Source organism: Limanda limanda, chromosome 5, assembly GCF_963576545.1.
Source record: "Limanda limanda chromosome 5, fLimLim1.1, whole genome shotgun sequence".
Lineage (NCBI taxonomy): Eukaryota > Metazoa > Chordata > Actinopteri > Pleuronectiformes > Pleuronectidae > Limanda > Limanda limanda.
This window is the reverse complement of record NC_083640.1, coordinates 16,172,217-16,193,338: the sequence shown is the minus strand read 5'-3', so window position 1 is coordinate 16,193,338 and position 21,122 is coordinate 16,172,217. Positions and strand designations below refer to the sequence as shown.

At 41.8% G+C, this 21,122-nt stretch overlaps 1 protein-coding gene across 1 annotated transcript in view; it reads right to left on the bottom strand.

Annotated features, from left to right (window-relative positions):
* The window catches only part of unc5ca (unc-5 netrin receptor Ca), a 197,201-nt gene that overhangs the window by 55,546 nt on the left and 120,533 nt on the right, over positions 1-21,122 (bottom strand). Inside the window, exon 4 of the mRNA XM_061072126.1 lies at positions 16,056-16,159. Coding sequence (XP_060928109.1) covers positions 16,056-16,159 — 104 coding nt within the window. The remainder of the gene's footprint in view (positions 1-16,055; positions 16,160-21,122) is intronic.

Genomic DNA, 21,122 nt, shown 5'->3' with positions numbered 1-21,122 from the left:
CACGACTAGTCTTTCCCAATCTTGGTGCTTTGAATACCCTAAAAAATATTAAATGGAACATAAACCTTATATTATTTGCTAAAAACAGCTATATAGGACTGTATATGTATTGTATTATGTTTTTGTTTTAACTCTGATATGTGAGAAATGTGTTGTCTTCACTTTTACTTTTATGCACCAACTAGAAGAAGCAAGTTTTTTTGTATTTTTTTTCAATACAATGACAATTAAGGCTTTCCAATTTTATTATATTCTTTTCTATCTTCTTATAACCTCACACCCAGAGTCCAACACTAAAGCTGAGATTCCTGGAATCGTCTTTGGTAAACGTGCAGCAGGGTCTATTGTTTCATTTATGTCTAGATATGTACAGCTTGTATGACATCTACTTTTTCATTTCCCATTCCAATCTGCCTCCCACTCAGGGCTGAATTATCCAATCTACTGGCCTGACACACTGGTTCCTATAGAATCACAGAGGTGCATCTTCTAGAGGAGGATAATTCCAACTTAAACACTGTCCCGCTGTCTTTTCCCAATCATAGCACTCTCTTGCACACGCCCCCCCCCTGCCCCCTCTACCACCACCCACAATCAGATACACATATGCATATAGTCCACGGCCAGATGTGCCACACTCATTATGATGGGCTCTGACTGGCACCCAGAGAACCATCACTGTAATTGGCACGCTTGTTTCCATTATCAAACTCTCACACACGCACTTTTATGTTCACATAGACAAGTTAATAAAGGTGCACACACACACACACACACACAAATACACAAAATGCCAACCCAATTCTCAAGAGCCCGGTCAGTCGAGCCAGCAGAAAAATAAACCGGAGGAGAGATAAACAAGAAGGAAGATGAGGAGGACATTGAAGAACAAAGGCAAGAAACAACCAGATAGAGAGAAGCGCAGATGAGGGAGGGTAAGCGGAAAGCAAAGGAGGGGATGGAGGAATTATGAGGAGGACAATAGTTGAGTGACAGTAGGCAGGAGAAACAGAGAGCAGGTGGGAGAAAACATATTGAGAGGCATCGTCACAGACAAAGTGAGGGAGAGAAAGAGGATGAGGGATGAGCGTTGGCAGAGCCCACCATCTATCTTTCTCTTCTGCTGCCATCAGCTTTCTTGGCACAAACCCAGACGATTGGTTATAACTGTCGGCGTGTGTTTATCAGACAATAATAGCAGTAGATGCCACACACACACACACACACACACACACACACACACACACACACACACACACACACACACACACACACACACACACACACACACACACACACACACACACACACACACACACACACACATCACCCACCTCCTGATGTGTAGCTAATAAGAATAGTAATCAAGCTATTCATTAGTGCAGTAACAAAGGCTATTACTGGCTAATCAACAATCTTCAAACTCAATCGAGGAGAGCTAATAGAAATTTAATCAAACAGCGCACACGAATATGGTGGAGATAGTATATGCGTGTGTGTGTGGGGGGGGGTGCACATTGATATTAGACAAAACAATTAGCTCATTGTGATAAGATAAACAAAAAGGATTTTGTTGTTTCAGACAATTACAGGAGAGTAACCATCATGACGGGAAAAACAAAAACAATTTGTCTTAAATGGCTTCCCTCAGTATCGAGTGAATGTAACACTTAAAGTGAAATCAGCGTCTAAATGTCTCAAATGAAATGAATATTGTTTTCGTCTTTTATTGTCGATATTTGGACTCTGACTGTATTGCGGATGATACTGAATAATACTCAAATAAAACCACAGGTCACTGTGGTTTAGGAAGGTTCTGATTTCTAGTCCAATCATTAGAATGAGGGTTTAAAACCTCATCAACATGAAGGAAAATATGTAAAATGGTAATCCTATAACCTGGTTTCTCCCAAATTGGAGCTAGAGAATCCTAACTACACTGACTAACTCCAAACTAAACATCAAATCAAAAATAAATGGTGTTGAAGTGATAAAAAAAAGAAATCTGCAAGGACATCTGAAACATTCATTATTTTCTCATCCAGGTTTGCAGCTCAAAATCCACTTTTCCACTCAAGCTTGTCTGATGCAGGACTAAACCGTTGTTTTGTTGCATTGTGGTTCCAGCACTGATTTGACAAAACAATTTGAAGCAAACCTGAAAGCTGTGTTTGTGTTAGTTTTCTCTCTGTCATGACTCTCACTTCACTTCCAAGCCGATGCATTTTTATTCTTAGGGTACAGACACATACATTCTTTATTTATATTTATTTCTAACTCCAAAATAGACGCAACAACTTTACGCATGATTCCAGTGGTGTCATCTCTGAGGGAGGATTAGCTCAAAAGTTATAGGAACATCTAACATAAAGAGGCCTTGGGCAAACAGTCTCCATTTGAGTTGCCATTAAATAACTCATGATTTAGGAATATAATAATGAAGCCAATCAACGCTGAGGTGATGAGGACATCTCACTGACAGGCAGACAGACAACGAGGTAATGTGCAAAGAGACGAGTGGATAAGATGAGACACAAAAGAAACAAAACAAAAAAAATACGAACTACATCCCTGAGAAAATCTGTTTCCAGCCTGTTTTGTAGTGTCTCTGCCTTTGCGAGGAACAGTTGTTAACAATAACCTTGTCATTGAATTGCATTAATTGTGTGAGGTGTGATTTTCTGTCACCTACAGTATATGTGTGCCATTTCACATCCCTGTCTTAATTGGCCATATGTCCTGGTGTTTCTGTCTGCGCCCTCACTTGGGAGGTGATTAGGACGATCCTGCTGCCCACTGCTGCTGCTGGGAATTTACTACAGCCACCAACACCACTCCAATACAATACATGCAAGGACTGGGCAGACTGGGCAGATTGTGCAGGTTACAATAAGGGCCGTGAGTGTGTGTGTGTGTGTGTGGTTGTGTGTGTGTGTGTCAGTTCCGATGTGTGTAAATACCAATATGGGAATTCAGAGACTCTGACAGCTTAATTAACTAGATCCAGGGAAGTGACATAAAGACCCAATTAACCACAGTGACATAACTGGGCCGCCATTGACAATCATCTCATACTAATATGTATCTTTCCAGAAATATATCTAGAGCAAGTTTAATCTATTTTAATTTCCACTGAAAGGAGCAAGACACAGGTGTTATAAGACAATTTGAAAAGAATGGTTGCCAACACCCTTCAGGTTTCTCTAAATATTACATCATTATTTCTACACAATACAATATATATTTGTTCTTATTCTGCAATGCGTCTTAAGCACAGACCTTTCAGTTTGTACAGAGATGAGAATAAAACAATAAAGTAGTGCGGAGTACAGCATAACTTGATATTACAACAGGAAAAACGCATGTACGGGTGAAGTGTGAAAGGTGAAAAAGAATAATTCAATGTGTGGGCAGGAGAAAATAACACTTTGTGATTCAGGACTTTGTGGATGTTCTTAAAAGATTGTACCACCATAAATTAAAATGTGGTTGAGCGTTGAGGGAGCTGTACGTACAATATATAAGAAAAGAAGAATCCCCAATGTGCAGCGGAGCGTGTGGAATAGCAGAGCGCTCTCCAAGGTGTCCCACACAGACAGAACTGGGACACAGGAGGACACCCAGTTGGACTAGGACAGGCCTACAGAGGCCTATTTATAACTACTATACTGCACCTTGGTACACGTCCACTGAATGATGCACGAGACACAGGTATCCCACATTATTATTTTACAAAGCTGTGATTTGCGCTTGTGAACGTGACTCTAAATATCACGCAACATATCCTAATTCAGCATTTGTTTTTCAGAGTCAGCACTTACTTCTTACAGAAAGGTAAATGAAGAACATGCTCTAAACTAAATATAAAATCTCAAAGTTAATGGTTCCTTTTCTGTGATGTCAGCTTGTAAATGATAGGAAGAAAAAGAGGGATAAAGTAGAAGCAGGTGAAATGAGTAGAGGAGAGGAGAGGAGAAAACAGTAAGGGAGAGCCAAAACAAAGAAGTTGCTCAGCACAAAAAGAGGTCACAGATGTGCTGAACAGAAAGGCTGCATTGGCTTCTCTTGGGTGCACACAAGCTGCCACACACACACACACACACACACACACACACACACCCACGTACATGTACACACACATGCATGTGCACACACACACACCCGGTGGTACCTCTGAGATTTAACACAGGTGCAGATGCTTCACAGTGATCTATTAGACTCACCCTCTCATGTCGACATTCAAGAGTGGGGAGAGACTGAGAGAGGGAGAGATGGATGGGGAACAATCTCAAGAGAGGGCCGGATAGAGAAAAGGTATTTCCAAGGCAACGGTGAAGGAGGGAGAGCGAGAGTTAGGAAGGCAGTGATTATTGTGGAGGAGGAGGAGGAGGAATCGAGGAGTGCAGGTTAGGAGCAGATATCTATGGGTGATCCATTAAAGCTGACCCGGCAATATCAACCAGGGACAGGAATCAAGAGAGGAAGGGAGAGAGGGATTCCACAGAGAGAGCGACAGAAGAAAAGAGAGAGTGAGTGAGCAATGGAATGAAAAGGGGGAATGAAAAGGTAATGAGGAGGTTCGGGAGGCTGAGGGAGAGTGAGAGATTTGGAGGTTCCATACTATGTCCATAATTAAGTAAAGAAGGATGGAGGCGGTACAGAGAGAGACTGAGGTGCTGAATGGAGAGAAACGGGAAGGGTTGGCAAAGATATACTGAGGTAATCCTTTCAGCCCAACACTTGGGAAAACAAGGAAAGTGAAAGAAATTCAAGGAATGCCGGGGGAGAGAGGGATAGGGGAGAGAAAGAAAACGAGCACAGACAGGAGGGGGCTGATGAAGTAGATGGACTACCACTGCCGAGGACTGATGGGGGGGGGGGCTGTAATTCTTAACGTGGTGCAGGTGGTTAGTGAATAAATGGAAAAGAAAGAAAAAACATGTGCAAAAAAGGGAAGCAGAGGCTCGGGGGTGGAAGGTGGAAAAACATAAAACAGAGCACGTAAGATAGAGAGAGAAGCAGGAAGGCGGGAGGCGATGCAAACTACTGTAGGACACCGATGGAACATCCATTATCAAATAATCCACGTTCACCTGCATTGAAATGTAGTTTTGAGTGATTGGAATCTGACCCGATTCTGCTGGACTGCAGGAAAGAAACGGTGTTAATGACATCACGGAGATCTTGACTCCCTGTGAAAACTGGGAGAAACTGGAACTGAAACTCCCAGTGGCGACCTGAGATCGGCTAACCTGCTCCTGTTGGCTGTCCCCGGGTCAACGCTGGTTGCTCAGGGTGATCGGGTTTCCTCCGCCAGGACCCCGGGGCTCTGGAACTCTCTGCCTGACGAGATTAGGCTCACCAGCACACTCTTTAAACCACTACATCTTGATATTGATTTGCAAGTCTGGTGCTTTTGTGTAATTTAATTCCTTTTTGTTCCTTTTTACCTTACTCTTTATTGCAACTGCATTTTATACAGTTTCTTACCTTTTCTTTATTATATATAGCACTTTTCTATACTCTTAAAGCACTTTCAGTTTAGCACATCGTTTTTCCCTTCGCCTACACACACTACATCTATACACAGAGCCATGAGGTGCAATTTGGTGTTCACTATCTTGCCCAAGGGCACTTCGGCATGCAGGAGGAGTTGAACCTCTGATCGTCTAGTCAGTGGACGACCAACTCCTGAGTCACAGCTGCCTATACAGGAAGGGCAATGCCCACTAAACTTAAGAAACAAGACCCAATGAGACTGCACGAGTAACACAGGAAGTTTGAAAGAAAAGGAGAAAAACTAAAAAACAAAGTGAGCACACAGAAAACCACTCAGACTCCCAAGGGTCTCAGGATGAAAACGTTCAGGGACTATGAGCAGCAACGGCAGCTGAGGGGAGGAGGGGAGGAAATATAGAGATGACAGTTTGGGGTGAGAGTGTTAGGGGACGGAGAGATGAAATGAGACCCTGGGCTCAAATCATTAGAGGAAGAGGCAAGAGGAAAAACATCCAAATCCACTCAACAGCTCAGACACTTCTGGAGAACGTTTCCCCAAACAGACTTTGACTCAGTAGCAGCTGGAATCAGGATCAACACTTCAAATATCAGCAGGGGAAGTTCAAGAAGCAAAACACTTAATGCTTGTGGTTGAGGAACTGGAAGTTAGGATATTAAACGATTAGAATTAAACCGTCCTCTGTTCTAATATTGCATGCTGTACTCTTTTAGTCTTGTCAAATGTGCAGGCCCTGAATGCCACAAGGCAATATTCACTGTGGAGGTGTTGTGCAGAACACACACTGAATAACAACTCCAGACAAAACCTAATGAGATTGACGCAAACACCAAACCACTCAATGTCTGATTTAGAACATCCAAGCATAATGCAGAGCTATTGACATCTCAATTTATCTCACCCACAATTATTCAAAAGCAGAAGAGGATCATCAGACAACATATCCAATTGACTCCACGTTTCAAAACACTGGAATAAAAAATAATAGGATTTGAGTTGCCTAACCGACTTTCCTGTTCGCTGTTCGCTGGCATTGAAATGACTGACAGGTTGTTAAATTATAGAACAGCCCCATGCATGGTTACGGGTCAGTGCAGTAAAAGTGTTGAAGCCCCAGTGTATCAATGTCTCTGTTGCTTTCTTTATTTCTCTGGACAGTGATGTATTTTGCCTTTCCTGCCGAACCCTCCCGTTCACTAAGCGCTTTAACATCACAAACGGCAACAGCAGTGAAAGGAGAGAGAAGCAGGAGGAGGAGGTGGAGGGAAGGAAATGTGAAAGGAAAGCAGGAAAGTAACAGTGGGGAGAAAACGCGGAGCAATGGGAGAGTGCGAAAAAGAAACCACAGGACGCAGACTGCTGAAGTGCTTTTAAGTGTTTCAGCACAATGACCTGAAACACCTGTAAAGTCTGAGTCATATCTGACTCAATGTTTTTTCTCTGTCCACAATCTACGAATCCAGCCGGATCAAACTGTCTTTAACTTTGTTTTTACCATTCTACATCTAGTGTTATATCAGAACCTATCCACTATTTTCAAGATCAAGAGAATCCGTTCCTCCATTCCAACCTTGTGAATCGCTCCTCACTACAATAAAGAAGTATTTAAAATTCCTAAGGGCAAATATCCCTCTCTCCTTCTAGTCCAGTCTTAACCTTGTCCAGTTGTTTTTTAAAGGATTCATGTTCAAGGTGGAATTCAGGAGATACAAATACATTCAGACACATTAACCTTTCAATATCACTTACCTATAGTGGTGTCATTCTAAAATCACGATATTTTTACAAGGTCTGAATGAAAAGAAACAGAATGAACATGATTCCTGAATGATCTTATTTAATAAGATAAATCAGTGTATTATAATATTTTCATTCTTACATTTGAGTTAATATAAAATATTATAAATAAATTTGTGTGTGTGTGTGTGAGAGAGAGTGTGTGTCTGTGTGGGCGTGCATGCTTGCATGTGAGTGTGCATGTGTGCTTGTGTGTGTGTGTGTGTGTGTGTGAGAGAGAGTGTGTGTCTGTGTGGGCGTGCATGCTTGCATGTGAGTGTGCATGTGTGCATGTGAGTGTGCATGTGTGCTTGTGTGTGTATGTCTGTATGCGTGTGCACATGTCAAAACTGTTTTACTGTACAGTGTAGGAGTGCTGATGACACTCCATAATCATTAAAGCATGAAGAGGCTCTGAGCTGATTGGGGACATGCTAATCCTTTTTAATTGACTCTCCAGCTCTCCAGTGTTATTTAATCCACCCAATAACAGAATCAGCTTTGCTTTATTAGCTGGGTCAGCTGAACTATCGCAGACCTCCCTGTATGTTGCATTCTGACAATGTACAGTCAAAGGTAAAGACATGTTGTTGTTTTTTTTTTTAAATAAAAAATAAACTCAAATAACGGCCTGTGTATTGGCATTATCACATTTTGGACTATGTTGAATATCTTTATGTCAAACTGCAGCAGCGATTTTACAAACCCTAAAACCAGCAGACATCATCATGAGCAGCATATTCAGTCATTATTGTTCCCTCAGAACTGCAGGAGCATCTTATCTCTAAGTGCTGTGCATTGGCCCCTGCCAGGTCACACTTAAGTAGCCTGTACAGCCATCTACTGTAAGAATTATGCTTCTGAAATCAGGAAAACATCGATAGCCCCAAGTGCTTCTTGGCTGAGTGTTTGATAAGCTAATGTTTTAATACGATTCCAGGGCGTCAGCAGTATTGTGGTTAATACAGCTCAGCATAAAGACTTCTCCTATTTGATTTGATATGACAGAAAATATTAAACACGTGGTTAGATGGAAGACGGGATCAGAGAATGCAGTCGTTGCGCAGGGCTGAAAAAGCAAAACTCCTCGGCTTATGTGAGAACGCCAAAATAAACCTCAGTGTTTCATGTTTACACAAAAAAACGTTCATACATCAGCATTGCAGGAGAGACAGGAAGTAAAAGGAACAAAAAGAAAATGTGCACATATTTTGCAACAATATATACTGGATTCTCTCACTCTAGAGAGAATCAGCGAGTGGAACAGAGCGAAACTGAACTGGCAAAATGAGCAACAGATTTGATGGCTGTATGAAGACATAGAGAGAGATAAGAGTGGATGGAATGGAATAAAATAAAAGCATTGCCTTTTTTTTACAATCAGACAGCAGAGGATAACATTTCACTACAAACACATTCTCTGCTCCACAAGTCATCATCCGATAATGTTGAGCCATCAGCACAGTCAGATTCATAAGATGATTATTTGCAGAGACAATGACCTCCTTTAGTAACTCACTGAAGAACACTTCACCGAATGGGGACGTAAGTGAAGAGCAATTAATTGGAGCAATTATTCAAAGCTGTGAGTTATTAAATTTTTTTTTACCCTTGGTCCCAAATGCGCTGGTAGTTAAGAACATAAATTTATATTACAACGCTTGGCCGCAGTGGGACATCGAGAAACAAAATAAATACATTTCTTACATGTTCTGTGTATTATAATAGCAAGTATAAGGAAATTGTCACGACCTCATGTGCACAACTTTACAAATTTCACAGTTTTTCACGGTCTGAAAAAGACTTGCATGGTCTAACAACTTATAGAACTTGACAGAACAGAACTGTCGCACCCCATGTCAAAACACTGTGGCCATTCATCCATGACAACACTGTCAGGCCTGCCAGGGGCAGCAGGGCTAGCTGGCTGACAATGCTGCACACTCTCCACTGTCATGTCACCATCAATCAAGATGTGCAAATATTTTTGAGTCTTTCAGTCTAGAGTCTAGACAGAAGCAGCGATTGGAACCGAATGAAACCGAACTGAGCAAGAGATGTCACGTCTGTATGGAGGGAGGGAGGGAGAGAGAGAGAGAGAGAGAGAGAGAGAGAGAGAGAGAGAGAGAGAGAGAGAGAGAGAGAGAGAGAGAGAGAGAGAGAGAGAGAGAGAGAGAGAGAGAGAGAGAGAGAGAGAGAGAGAGAGAGAGAGAGAGAGAGAGAGAGAGAGAGAGAGAGAGAGAGAGACGGTTTTGGCAGATGTGATGAGGAGAGATGAGGTGACTGAGAGAAAATACAATTGTTAGGAAGTCTGATAGATACTGCTGAGGTTCTGCAATGGAGAAAAAACTCACATTTCCAATGCAGTTCTGCACAGGCTGCTGGCTTTGTGGGCTCTGACTAATGCCTGAATTTACTGACACGGCTTATCACTGGATGAACAGCCTCCCAGGGCTCCGGAAATCACGGCTTACGCTGGATGTATGTATTTTTCTCCCTCTCCTTGTGTGTGTATGCAAGTGTGACACTGTCGCTACTGCAAAATACAAAGTAGTAATAAAAGACTGCGCTGCTATCCAGTACAAGAAGTGAAGGACGCTGGTGGATAAAGCCCATGATTTCATGTACGTTTACTTGTGTGTCTGTGTACACACATTAGATAATGATTCTAATCCCTCCCTACATCACTAATATACAATCACAATACATTTACTACCAAAACAACAAAAAAAGCTGCTCTTTCTCATCTCTTCCATTTGTAAATTACAGCACAGTAATCGACCGTGGCAACAGCATTTTAATAATCTTAACACATTTTAAATAATTCACCCGAGGCATTGGGAATAAAAAAGAGATTGCTGACTAATCTGTGGATTACGGCGATGATTTCTGACAGAGGTTGAGGATGAAGGTAAAATGTGATGGGAGATGAGCCGTGGGGCTTACCATCCAAGCTCAAAGAGGATTAAGGTAAGGGTCTATTGGGGAAGCAGCATTACATAAATTGTTTTCTGTGCACACACACACACACATGCAGGGACACACACAAGTACAATCGCACAGGTGCACACGCCACGCACACACGTGTTTGTCAAAGGAAGGCTCGGGATGAAAATGACTTTAATCCCTCTGCTGCTGTGGTCAATAAATCTAATGCTTTATTTGATATTACAAATATTATCTATGGACCTTCTCTACCGGAACATGTCCATTCAATTATTTTCAAATTACTCAGAAAGTCCCGTCCATCCAAAAACGTGTATTATTATTTTTTTTAAAAAAAGAAAGAATTAAGGAAAAACAATACAAAATATTTAAAACAATTTGAAGTTTAGACAACAACATAAAAAAGGTGAAATATATTAATATAATGTATGTAATGTAATATATATTGTTTATCTTCTTACTGAGACAGACCCAGCTCTCGCAGCCAGAGTGGTTTCTCACTATTTCCACTCTTTTCCAAAATGGCTAAAAATGATTTCCAGTTAAGAGAAATATCTGACATGTCTGGTGTTTCTGGCAGAAGCGGAAGTTAAGCAGAAATAATGAGTAGTGGAACAATTGGTAAAGCTTTCCGGTTGAACACAGAATTTTGGATGATTTCAAAACTTGCAAATGGTTTATCTTGTTATATTCAATAAATCATCTCGAAACACTTCTAAAGGAATTCATGATATCTCCTTCTGTCTGTGGACACAGGAGGAGAGCGGTGTCAGGCTCTTTAATTCACACTGTCACCTTCACTGTCCATTCAATACACCAATGTTACGACCTCCGGAACAGATTCCACTTGTAAACGTCCTCATACGACACATTAACGACTGCAGGGCCTGAAACGTGTGTGTGTGTGTGTACAGGATGTCTGTGAGAGAGAGAGGTAGCAGTTAGCCTTTTGGACACACAACACCACTGATGCCTTCTAACAGACAAGTCTGCGATGACTTGCATCACAAAGAGTCCTTCACAATCACCGAGACGTCAAGGAACAAGCACATAAATACATCTGCACATGGGTTATTACACAAAGACTTATTCTGCATGGGTCAGAGGAGGCATTTACAGAAAAATCACACAATGGTCTGATGGTTTAAATGTGTCAAACGTATTAATATATTTCTATATTTTTGATACTAGGTGTTTAAAAACAACACGATCTCCATTCTCTTCAAATTGAAAAGTACTGAAGCACATCAACAATCAGATATTCAAACCAAGGCTGCATTAAAGTTTCAACACAGGAAAATCTACTGATCCTCAACCTGCGGCTTTTTAATATTTTATTTCTTATTCATTCTAGTATCATGTCAAAGTCTAAAAAAGAGGTGAGTCCGTGCCTCCTGGATGGATTCACACCATAAACGTTGGGATGGTTTATGTGTGTGTGTGTGTGTGTGTGTGTGTGTGTGTGTGTGTGTGTGTGTGTGTGTGTGTGTGTGTGTGTGTATACGTGTGTGTGTGTTTGTGTCATCTCTTTCAGATTGCCGGCTCTGATCAGCTACATCACCACAACCTTGGAACTGGCAGCTGTTTGCTCAAATGCTGAAGGACGATCCCTCTCTGACACCGTGTCACACAGAGCACTGGAATGTTACTGTTAATTTACTGTGATGAATTTATGAAAAAATATGATGTTAAATATCTTTGCGGAAAACTGCAGGTCTCTGACTTTATCTATAATTTATCTTCTGAGGTGAAAGACGAGACTCAGACAGATAATATATCGGTCGATCATAAGTCATTATCCAAGCGAACAACTTGCACTCATTTGGGGTGTGGATGGAGTGGTTAAGAATGTGACAGGAACTTGACCAGGCTCCAGACACATATCCAGTTACTGACTGAGTGTGTGTGTGTGTGTTTGTGTGTGTGTGTGTGTGACAGACACGTGGACATGGCCTGTCACCACAAACTGATGTGTTTATTTCACTGCAGCTGGGGTAATCACTCACAAGCAGAGACAGACAGAGACACACAAATATTCAAATAGACACACACAGGCCCTCAAACCGAGCCTGCTTCGTGAACTCCACTGGCTCTGACTGTTTTGATTCCCTGAACCTCAGAACATTTCTCAGCTGTGGTTTCGGTCTAAGTTTCTCAATTTTAATGGGTGATTGCCTTATTTTGACGTGTGCGGACGACTTTGAGACAGAAAATTACTTTAGTCTGGAAAATTCATAAAGAACGAGACTAATCGATGAGTGCTTTTCATAGAAATTGAACAGCGGCTGCCCTTGCTTCTGGTTCTCTGAATTCTCCGTCTGTGTCTTTAAACTCCTTCCTCTTGAACTGTTGAACCCCCCCTGCTGAATGCAATAGCCTTCCATCAGCTTTTAAAGGCTTTCTTTCACAGCCTAAAGAGATTTAGATGTTTCTCCTGGATTCCACAATGCCTAAAATCATGTCTCCTGGGAGTTTAAGATTGAGAGAGAGAGAGAGAGAGAGAGAGAGAGAGAGAGAGAGAGAGAGAGAGAGAGAGAGAGAGAGAGAGAGAGAGAGAGAGAGAGAGTAGAACATGGGAGGTAGAGGAGACTGACTGATGTTTTCTTTGCAGATGTCGGCTCAGTTTGACCCTGGTCTCTCGAGGCTGGCTGATGTGTTGCAGTTAAAGTGATCCCTGGCTAATCTGTCCCTTAGTGCATCTCTTGTCATGGTTAGAGTGTGTGTTTGTGTGTGTTTGTGTATGTGTGTGTGAGTGTGTGTAGGCTATATCTGCACCTGTTGTCTGGGTAAACTAATGGACAAACTGGGTGCATATGTTGGCTGTGTGAATATGAATGTAAAGCATGCATGTGTGTTTGTGTGTTAGGCTTGTGTGTGCGTGTGTGTTTAGAATCAAAGCTTTTAAACAGTATGTTAATAGCCACGTGTTGCCAGCCATGCATTACGATGTGGGTATCACATATCGGGGCACCGACCCTGTCACGCTGACAACTTTACAACAGTCGTCAAGTGGTCGACATGGCAACCGCAACCACTAATATTAGACTGGCTTCAGAGAGGTCACAGGACGGCGACACCAAGAGCTGTCAATCAAAAACAAAAAGATCGTTTTTGTTTGCGTGTGTCTTTTTGAAGAACGAGCAAAGAGAGAGGAGAAAGTAAATAGCGAGTGTGAAAGAGCACAATAAGAACAAAGAGAAATAGAAAGTCAGAAGAGATAAAGAAAGAAAGAAAGAAAGAAAGAAAGTCAGGGCTCCAACCTGAGGTCATCAGCAGGTTTTAAAGCTAAATCCCTCTAATCAGCTTCGGCAGACAGGGGAGACAGACCAATCCATTTGCCCCCAGATCCCATTATGACAGGAGAGAGGAATGGAAAATACCAAATTGACCGGACTGGAAAAAATAGCTCAGAGTGTGCGTGAGCTGGTGTGTGTGAACGCGTGCACATTTGGAGTGCGAGCGTGCCTTTGTGCGTGAATGTGTTTGCGTTCAAACAGGTGTCAAAATAAAGCGCAGTTAGAAAGCTGATAAGGCCGGAGCGGTAATGAGCAATCCACGGCCAAGGCTCCATGTTTGTGGGTGAAAGGCTCCGGCTTTAGAGCTGATGTCACAATTCAACCAGTTTATTTACTTCCCTCAAAAAAAAACTAAAGGAAAGAGATTTATGGATTTATAGAAGCGAGAGAACAGGTAAAGATCCCTCTGTTATTCCCCACTACTCTTCCTTCTGTCTCATTCTGCCCCACACTCATCTCTTCCTCCCGCCACACACACACACTCTCCCTCACTTTATATGCTGGTCCATCGCAGTGCCTCACTCTCTGTCTCACCCTCCCCCCCCCTGCTTCCCATCTCAGGGGAGCCGTGTACTTAAGGTGCAATTGAAAACAACTATCAAACCCTAAGGAGGGAAACCTGATTTAGAGACACCTTATCCGGTAGCGCAGGCTCCTCCGAGCGCTCTGCTGCTGCTGCTGCTGCTGCCGCTCCTGTTCCCCCGTCGACCGACTAAATGAAATTTTGTCTTTTTATCCATTCGGGAATGCAGCCAGACGAGTCCGGCAGAGTAAAGATCTGAACTGTAAATGACGCTCTGTGCTGTAGTTAGGGCCCTGGAGGAGTGGATGTGACACGTGTGGCTGCTCTCAAGTGGATGTTCACCGTGCCACGGGTGCATTCATAACATTTAAATATGCTCACAATCTACTCGGGGGCGATATCATCTTACATTAAGGGGTTTGGTGTTGTCACATTGTGCATATGTATGTCGTGAGTGTGATTATTTATTATCCCTATATACTAGCATATGTGCTATATCCCTGAACCAAGGTGTCCTTGAGCAAGGCAGGCAAATTATGATCACGGTTTGTTACCTTTTCAACTCCAACTGTATTCCCCTCTGTTCATTTTACCGCCTATAAGCTTTTGTAAAGGAACAACGCTGCATTTCTCAGTCCTTTGTAGGAAAGAAGGCGAATCCAGGTACGCAGTGAGAGCGAGAAGCGGGAATGTAAAATAACTGGAATATGGGCTAAAGCTCCGCTGTCACTGAGATTCCTTCGTGAAACTTGTGCTGCATCTCAAATTAGCTCTCTGGGGACATTTAAATCTAAGTTTAAACTTTGGATCGGTGTTATCTCAGCGCAGACGAGCTTTCAAGCAACTGTCAGTCAAAACAGGATCCAGGCTGATTTCAATGCCTGAGACAATTCAACACGCAACATTGTTGTGCAAAGGGAAAAGACTCCATAGATTTCTGTAAATGCTTTTTCAAAACAAGACAAATGTGAAATTGTTTTATGCAATAGTGTATTAATAACATTTTAGTACTGTGATTAAAGGGACTCTCACCTTTGTTGCATTTGAGAATTACAGCACATTCAAATCATCCCGCCTTCCTCCAATGCCCCACCCCCTCGTTCCCATCCGCGGTGTTTTTTTGAAGAAACTTTATTTACAAGCAGACTTACAAGCTACTGCCTCCGCGCACGCACGTGAGTTTTTGTTTACCAAAGCAATGGATTCGGTAAGTTATATACATTTACATTCACATGCCTTGATGGCGCGGCCCGAATGCGCCACAAGAAGCATACGGAAAACCTGCATGTCCATGCAGCAAACAGACAGGTCTGTCTGCCAATAAGGTCCTTCGGTCCGAAGAATTTTATTGGTTGAAGTTTTCACTAAATATTATGAGAGTGAAATAATTGTTTGTTTTTACTTCTGGTGGGTCTGTCTTGCATTTTAGAGTGTCATTACCTTATTAATACCAATTTAACCTTATCCAAAAAAAGTGTAAAAATGCAACAAAGGTAAGAGTCCCTTTAAGTCCAAGTCGCTGTTTGTCTCAGTAAACTCTTTGCTCTTTACTAAATACAAATGTAGGGTTGATACTTCTTATAGCTTTGAAATATTAGGTCTTTCAAGTTTTGATGAAAAATATTGATATAATTTAGAAGGCCATTTAAATAAACCTGTCTAAGGGGTCAGGATGGATTTCTATTGAACTCACCCTTCAATCACAGACTGTGAACGAGTGCATGCTCCCATCACATCACTCTGTTCTGCTGTCTGCCATCCAGCGTTCCAGGCAATTTCATAAAGTGTCAAATCTGTATTAACTGATTTTTTTGTGACACTTTCAACTTACTTCCACTTCCATATTTTGGATTTTTAATTTCCTTTTTGCTTTTTTTTGACATCCCCTAAAGTCACTCCCTGGTTTTGTTCGGCTCTAGCAGACACATCTCATAATCTCACATCTTACTTTGCCTTCACCTCAGGTGGTGGAGGTTAACGATGATGTTGCACGTACCTCAGCAGCTGGTATGCCCCCCGGAGGACGACACTGCAACAGCACCTCCTGCTCCAGAGATACTTCCTTGCCCAGGGGTTCCTGTTCAAACGACTTCTTCAAGTCTGAGGAGAGAGACAAGGACAGGTTATAATGTGAATCAGGGAGCATACGACAATCTCAACCATCTAAATCGTTTTTTGGCAGTTTTAAAAAAGGATAAGCGCCTTAAAAAGTGATAAGTTATTCTGGGGGTAAAGATATTACTTGACAACAAACATATTTGATATAAAATGCTTTTTGTTGTTTTTATGGTTGTATCTTTGAGGGTCGTTGAGTCAATCCCAGCTGATTTTAGGCGAGAGGCGGGGTTTAGAGGAATCTGAGGTACCCGTCGAAAACCCACACAGACAAGGGCAACATGAAAACTCAACCTATATATGACCTGGCAACCTTCCTCATGTAAGGCAACACTACTTCTCACTGCACCCCCTCGCCGGTCATTCAGCTCCTGCAAAGCTTTGCACACATCTCAGCCACATCGTCCATTAAAGACCACAACGACCCTGCAGCATGAATCCATCAACCAATCAAACTTTATGTCCATAGAACCTTTCGTGCAGGTTGGCACAGTTTAAAGTGCTTCACATATGATTTACAATATCATAATAAGACAGACAAAAACAAGAGCAAGAAACTACAATAAAAGAAAATATGATGAATCAAAAATAATAAAATACAATTAAACGGAGGTTGAGATATAAGAGAATTATTAAGAAGTATAGGAACCAGTTTAACCACCGGGATCCTAGTTCACCTTGTGCAGTAGCAACACTTTGGCCAACGTCACTGCTTTTTAGATCTTTGCAAATCATGTACCGTTGATGGAGTTCATCGCATGTGCGTAGAATCCCCTGACACGTTCTGCTGCAGCCACCTCTGCCACGGGATCCATTCTGCATCACCTGTCTTTTGAGTATTGACCTGTTTGAGGCGCCCTCTCTGTTCTTCTCTCAGAGCAATTACTCTGTTCTTTTATTCATTCCGTCTAAGAACATTTGTATTAAATCACTAAAACTATTCCCATCTCTGCTCCCGTGTTCAGTTCTTAGAATCCAGTTGCACTCAGGAAACTTAACAACCGTTATGACGTGGCAGTAAAAGGTGGGCTTCACTAACTCCTGGAAACACACACATGAGAGTGGTGAGGACCAAATCACTGAAGATGAGCCCTTGAATATAAACAGGTAAAATACATGTGCTCATATTTGTGTATCTTTTATTCTTTCATGTCCAAATCCCAGGAAACATGACCCACAACAGCAACGACAATAATTACATCCAAAGAGGGAAAATTCACAATGAGAGGCCAATGTGTGTGGGTGGCCATTTTGCAAAACATCCTGTGACTCAGCAGCTATGGAGACCATTTTGGAGATGGCTTCATGTCATTGTACACCGGGCCCCATTACCTTATTTGCACTGAGACATCAACACACAACGCAGTAATTATGGAGTTGGTCGTTGAAGTCGGCCATGCATATGTTGACTTGTTGTTATCACTTTAGAGATGTACACAACAAGGAAAAAACACTTAGCTGTATATTCTTAGAGTCAACCAATGCTCACGCAGGGGTAGCACACACACACGCACACACACACACACACACACACACACACACACACACACACACACACACACACACACACAACTGATCCAGCTATTAATCGCTTTACCTGCTTCTATCACTTAACACAGGCAGCTCGGTTGCTTTCAGAGCCTCGATCACCGCGCACGATATTTAACCCCGCTCTCGTTCCATATAGGCTTGCCAGAGTTGGGGGATCTCGGGCGGGCCAAAGACAATAAATGATACACACTAATGGTCCACACGCTGTGATAAATGACAGCATTACAAAGCAGCATGGAATGCACTGCAGTTTCAACGACGGGGCTCAGCCGTATTCCTTTTGAGGAGAAAAAATCCGCTCACAGTAGCAGACTTTAAGACAATTAGCCCCGACATTTAAATAAGAACAACACGAGATGCGGAAAAAAAAAAGGGGGGGGTGGAGGGAGAGAAGGCATAAAATGATGTGAAAGAAAACACAAAAAGAAATGCTTGTGGGCGGATGGATGAAGGGATGGATGCAGGGACGGTTTTGTTTAACCGATCATTACAGTGAATGGAAAAATTGCACTTTCAATTTTGTTTCTCTCACAGTCACTCCTTCCCACATCGCTCAACACAAAGGACGGCATTGTCTTCATTGAGAGCCTCAAAAGAGACGAGTCTTTAGCAGTTCATGTTGAGCAGAGTTTCTTTCACTGGGCTGTTTAATAACATTTCTGCCAGTCTCCCTCCGTCATGAGTTCCAATCCGACACTAATCTTCTGTCTTTCAGCTTAACCTTGTCCTTCTTTAGCATGATTGATTTTTATTTATTGGATATATTCAAAAGCAGTATTCACTGCTTTTCCTCTTGTTGGCTGCCTCACAGTTTGAATCCATCAGTTTATTGGCAGCTGAGCTAACGTTCAAATAAGTGTTAAAATAAGTCTGCCACAGAAAGAAACGACCATAGAACAAACTGAAACTTTAGAGGGCTGGCAGGTGACTTTATTTATGGTGCTGATCACATGGTGTGATGGATTTCAAAATAAGAAAGTATGGGCGAGAGAAAGAAAAGCAAAACATATATATTTGAGGGTAGGTTCTGATTTCTCCTAACTTTTAGGACGACTAATCCCCCAAAAACTATCTGGTCAACTCCCTTTTGTATCGATTTGGATTCAGCTTCATATTTTTATGGTTGTGTCTGTAAGATTAAATGAAGAGCTGCTGAGAACTGAGAGTTGGGTGCACACGGTCATACATGTATTACATGGTGGAGATAAAAAACGTGGGTGTTATTTCTGTATGAATATTTATGACTGCATGTGTATACATGAAAAGATACATTTCTATGAGCTGTAAATGGACGATTAAGCAGCAAACATTACAAATGAAAGTAAAGTCAAGTGAGGTTGATGAATAACACATTACAAAGTGATGTATGTATTATAAAATTAAATCAAGGGGTTTAATGCTAACAAAGCATTCATTTCAAATTCCAATTACACAACTCTCGGGCTGTTTTAACTGAATCTGGCTCAAATATATGAAAAATAAACTTTTTACCTTTGAAAATTACTTTTTTAGTTTGTGAAGGGTGGAGGCTGCTATGGACGACAAATCCTCTGTCCCCTGTCCTTTGGTTTTAAAACCATACGGAAAACTTTCATAGGAGTGCACAGTGTGTGTGTGTTTTTGTGTGTGTGTGTGTGTGTGTGTGTGTGTGTGTGTGTGTGTGTGTGTGTGTGTGTGTGTGTGTGTGTGTGTGTGTGTTGTGTGTGTGTGTGCGTGCTTTATCCTTGTGTCCTTTTCCTCCCCTGGCTCCCAGGTGTACTCTTAATCACCTTATCTGTCAGCTGTGGTACACTATATGTGGACACACACAGACACAGACACTCACTAGACCGAGCATTTTTTAAAGCTGAACTGGTCAACTCTATGAGTCACCCTGCCGGTGTTTCATCAGGCCAGTCACCTCACAGTGGCTTACAGGCAGAGGGGGGGGGGCACAGGAAAGGTAAGGGAAGTCCAGACGGCAGATGGGGTCCTGAAAGATGAGAGGCAGAAAAAGAGGAGGAGAAGGAGAAGTTGGCAGCGAGGCCAGTTGCTCTTTCTAAACCCATTAAGACCTCATGCTACGGATGCATGTTGCCCTGTGAAGCTGGATGAGAGGAACACATGTTCTATATGATGTCATTTTTGACAATGTGACTGACGACATGTATCGTGATTCACTGACGGTCACAAGTTGTAAACCTGAGCGGGAGAAGTGACACTGAAGTAGAGTAAAGAGCAACAGTGAAGACCACTTACCCTAACCCTGTTGACCTTCAAGTCTCAGGCTGAGAATCATGGAGCGTCAATACACGGTAACTAAAATAATCATTTCTCAGCCTTTGCTATATAGCAAAACTTTGAATGTAAATAGTTTGACAGTTTAAACCTTCAACTTTTACTGAACATCGTTGCCTTTGACCTAATGGTCATAAACATAAAAAATTAGGCAAGAGCTGAAAATGTTGTTAAATATGCTCCATCCTTCCAAACGTATCCATTTTCGAGAGAGAATTTTTTTAACTTAATGTTTTTTATCTTTTTCAGAGGCTGACTGAGCACCTTTGTTCTTAATGAGTTAAAACCAAAACCTACTGCTGCTCTGCTTTATAAAAGTTGTTTTTTAGTGTCTGCCACACTCTCAATATCAAACCAGTCAATAGAAGCTCATGTCAGTGACTCAAGCTTAGTGCTCTAAGCAGCAATCCATCAAACCCAGCGGCCATCAATCTGGCTGTGATTACATCTCTTTTATCAAGACACTAGTCTAATCGTAAAAGAAAGGGAAGAGATAACATGTGTATCACTTAGAAAAGTTTTAAAAGCTGGATCCGGTCTTTTGATCAAGTATGCAGAATTTAAAATCCGAATTTGTAACGATGACCCATTCTCATCAAATTATAATTATTAAAAAAGTTAAAAATAAGGAACATTTCTCTACAAATTCCCATCTAAAAAATAATTTCAATGGTTTCCAACCAGTTACTTTATGTCTTAATCCTGAAAACCTCCAAAGTTAAGTTAATAATTAAAGTTGATAATTGATTCTAAAGGCGAAAAGTGTGTGTTGAACAGGAATACTTGTTAGTGCTGGAAACAGAGACTTGACAAGTCAAGTATCATCCAGGAAGTTACAGCTTTCGACTATGCAAATGTTGTTTTAAATGTGTTGTCAGTCCTTGTGGGGCGGCAGTGACTCAGGTGGTAGAGAAGGTCATCCACTAAGCAGATGAGCAATATGTGGTTCAATCCCTTGAGGATGGCATTGTCTTCATTGAGAGCCTCAAAAGAGACGATTCTTCAGCAGTTCATGTTGAGCAGAGTTTCTTCACTGGGCTGTTTAATAACATTTCTGCCAGTCTCCCTCTGTCATGAGTTTCAATCCGACACTAATCTTTTGTCTTTCAGCTTAACCTTG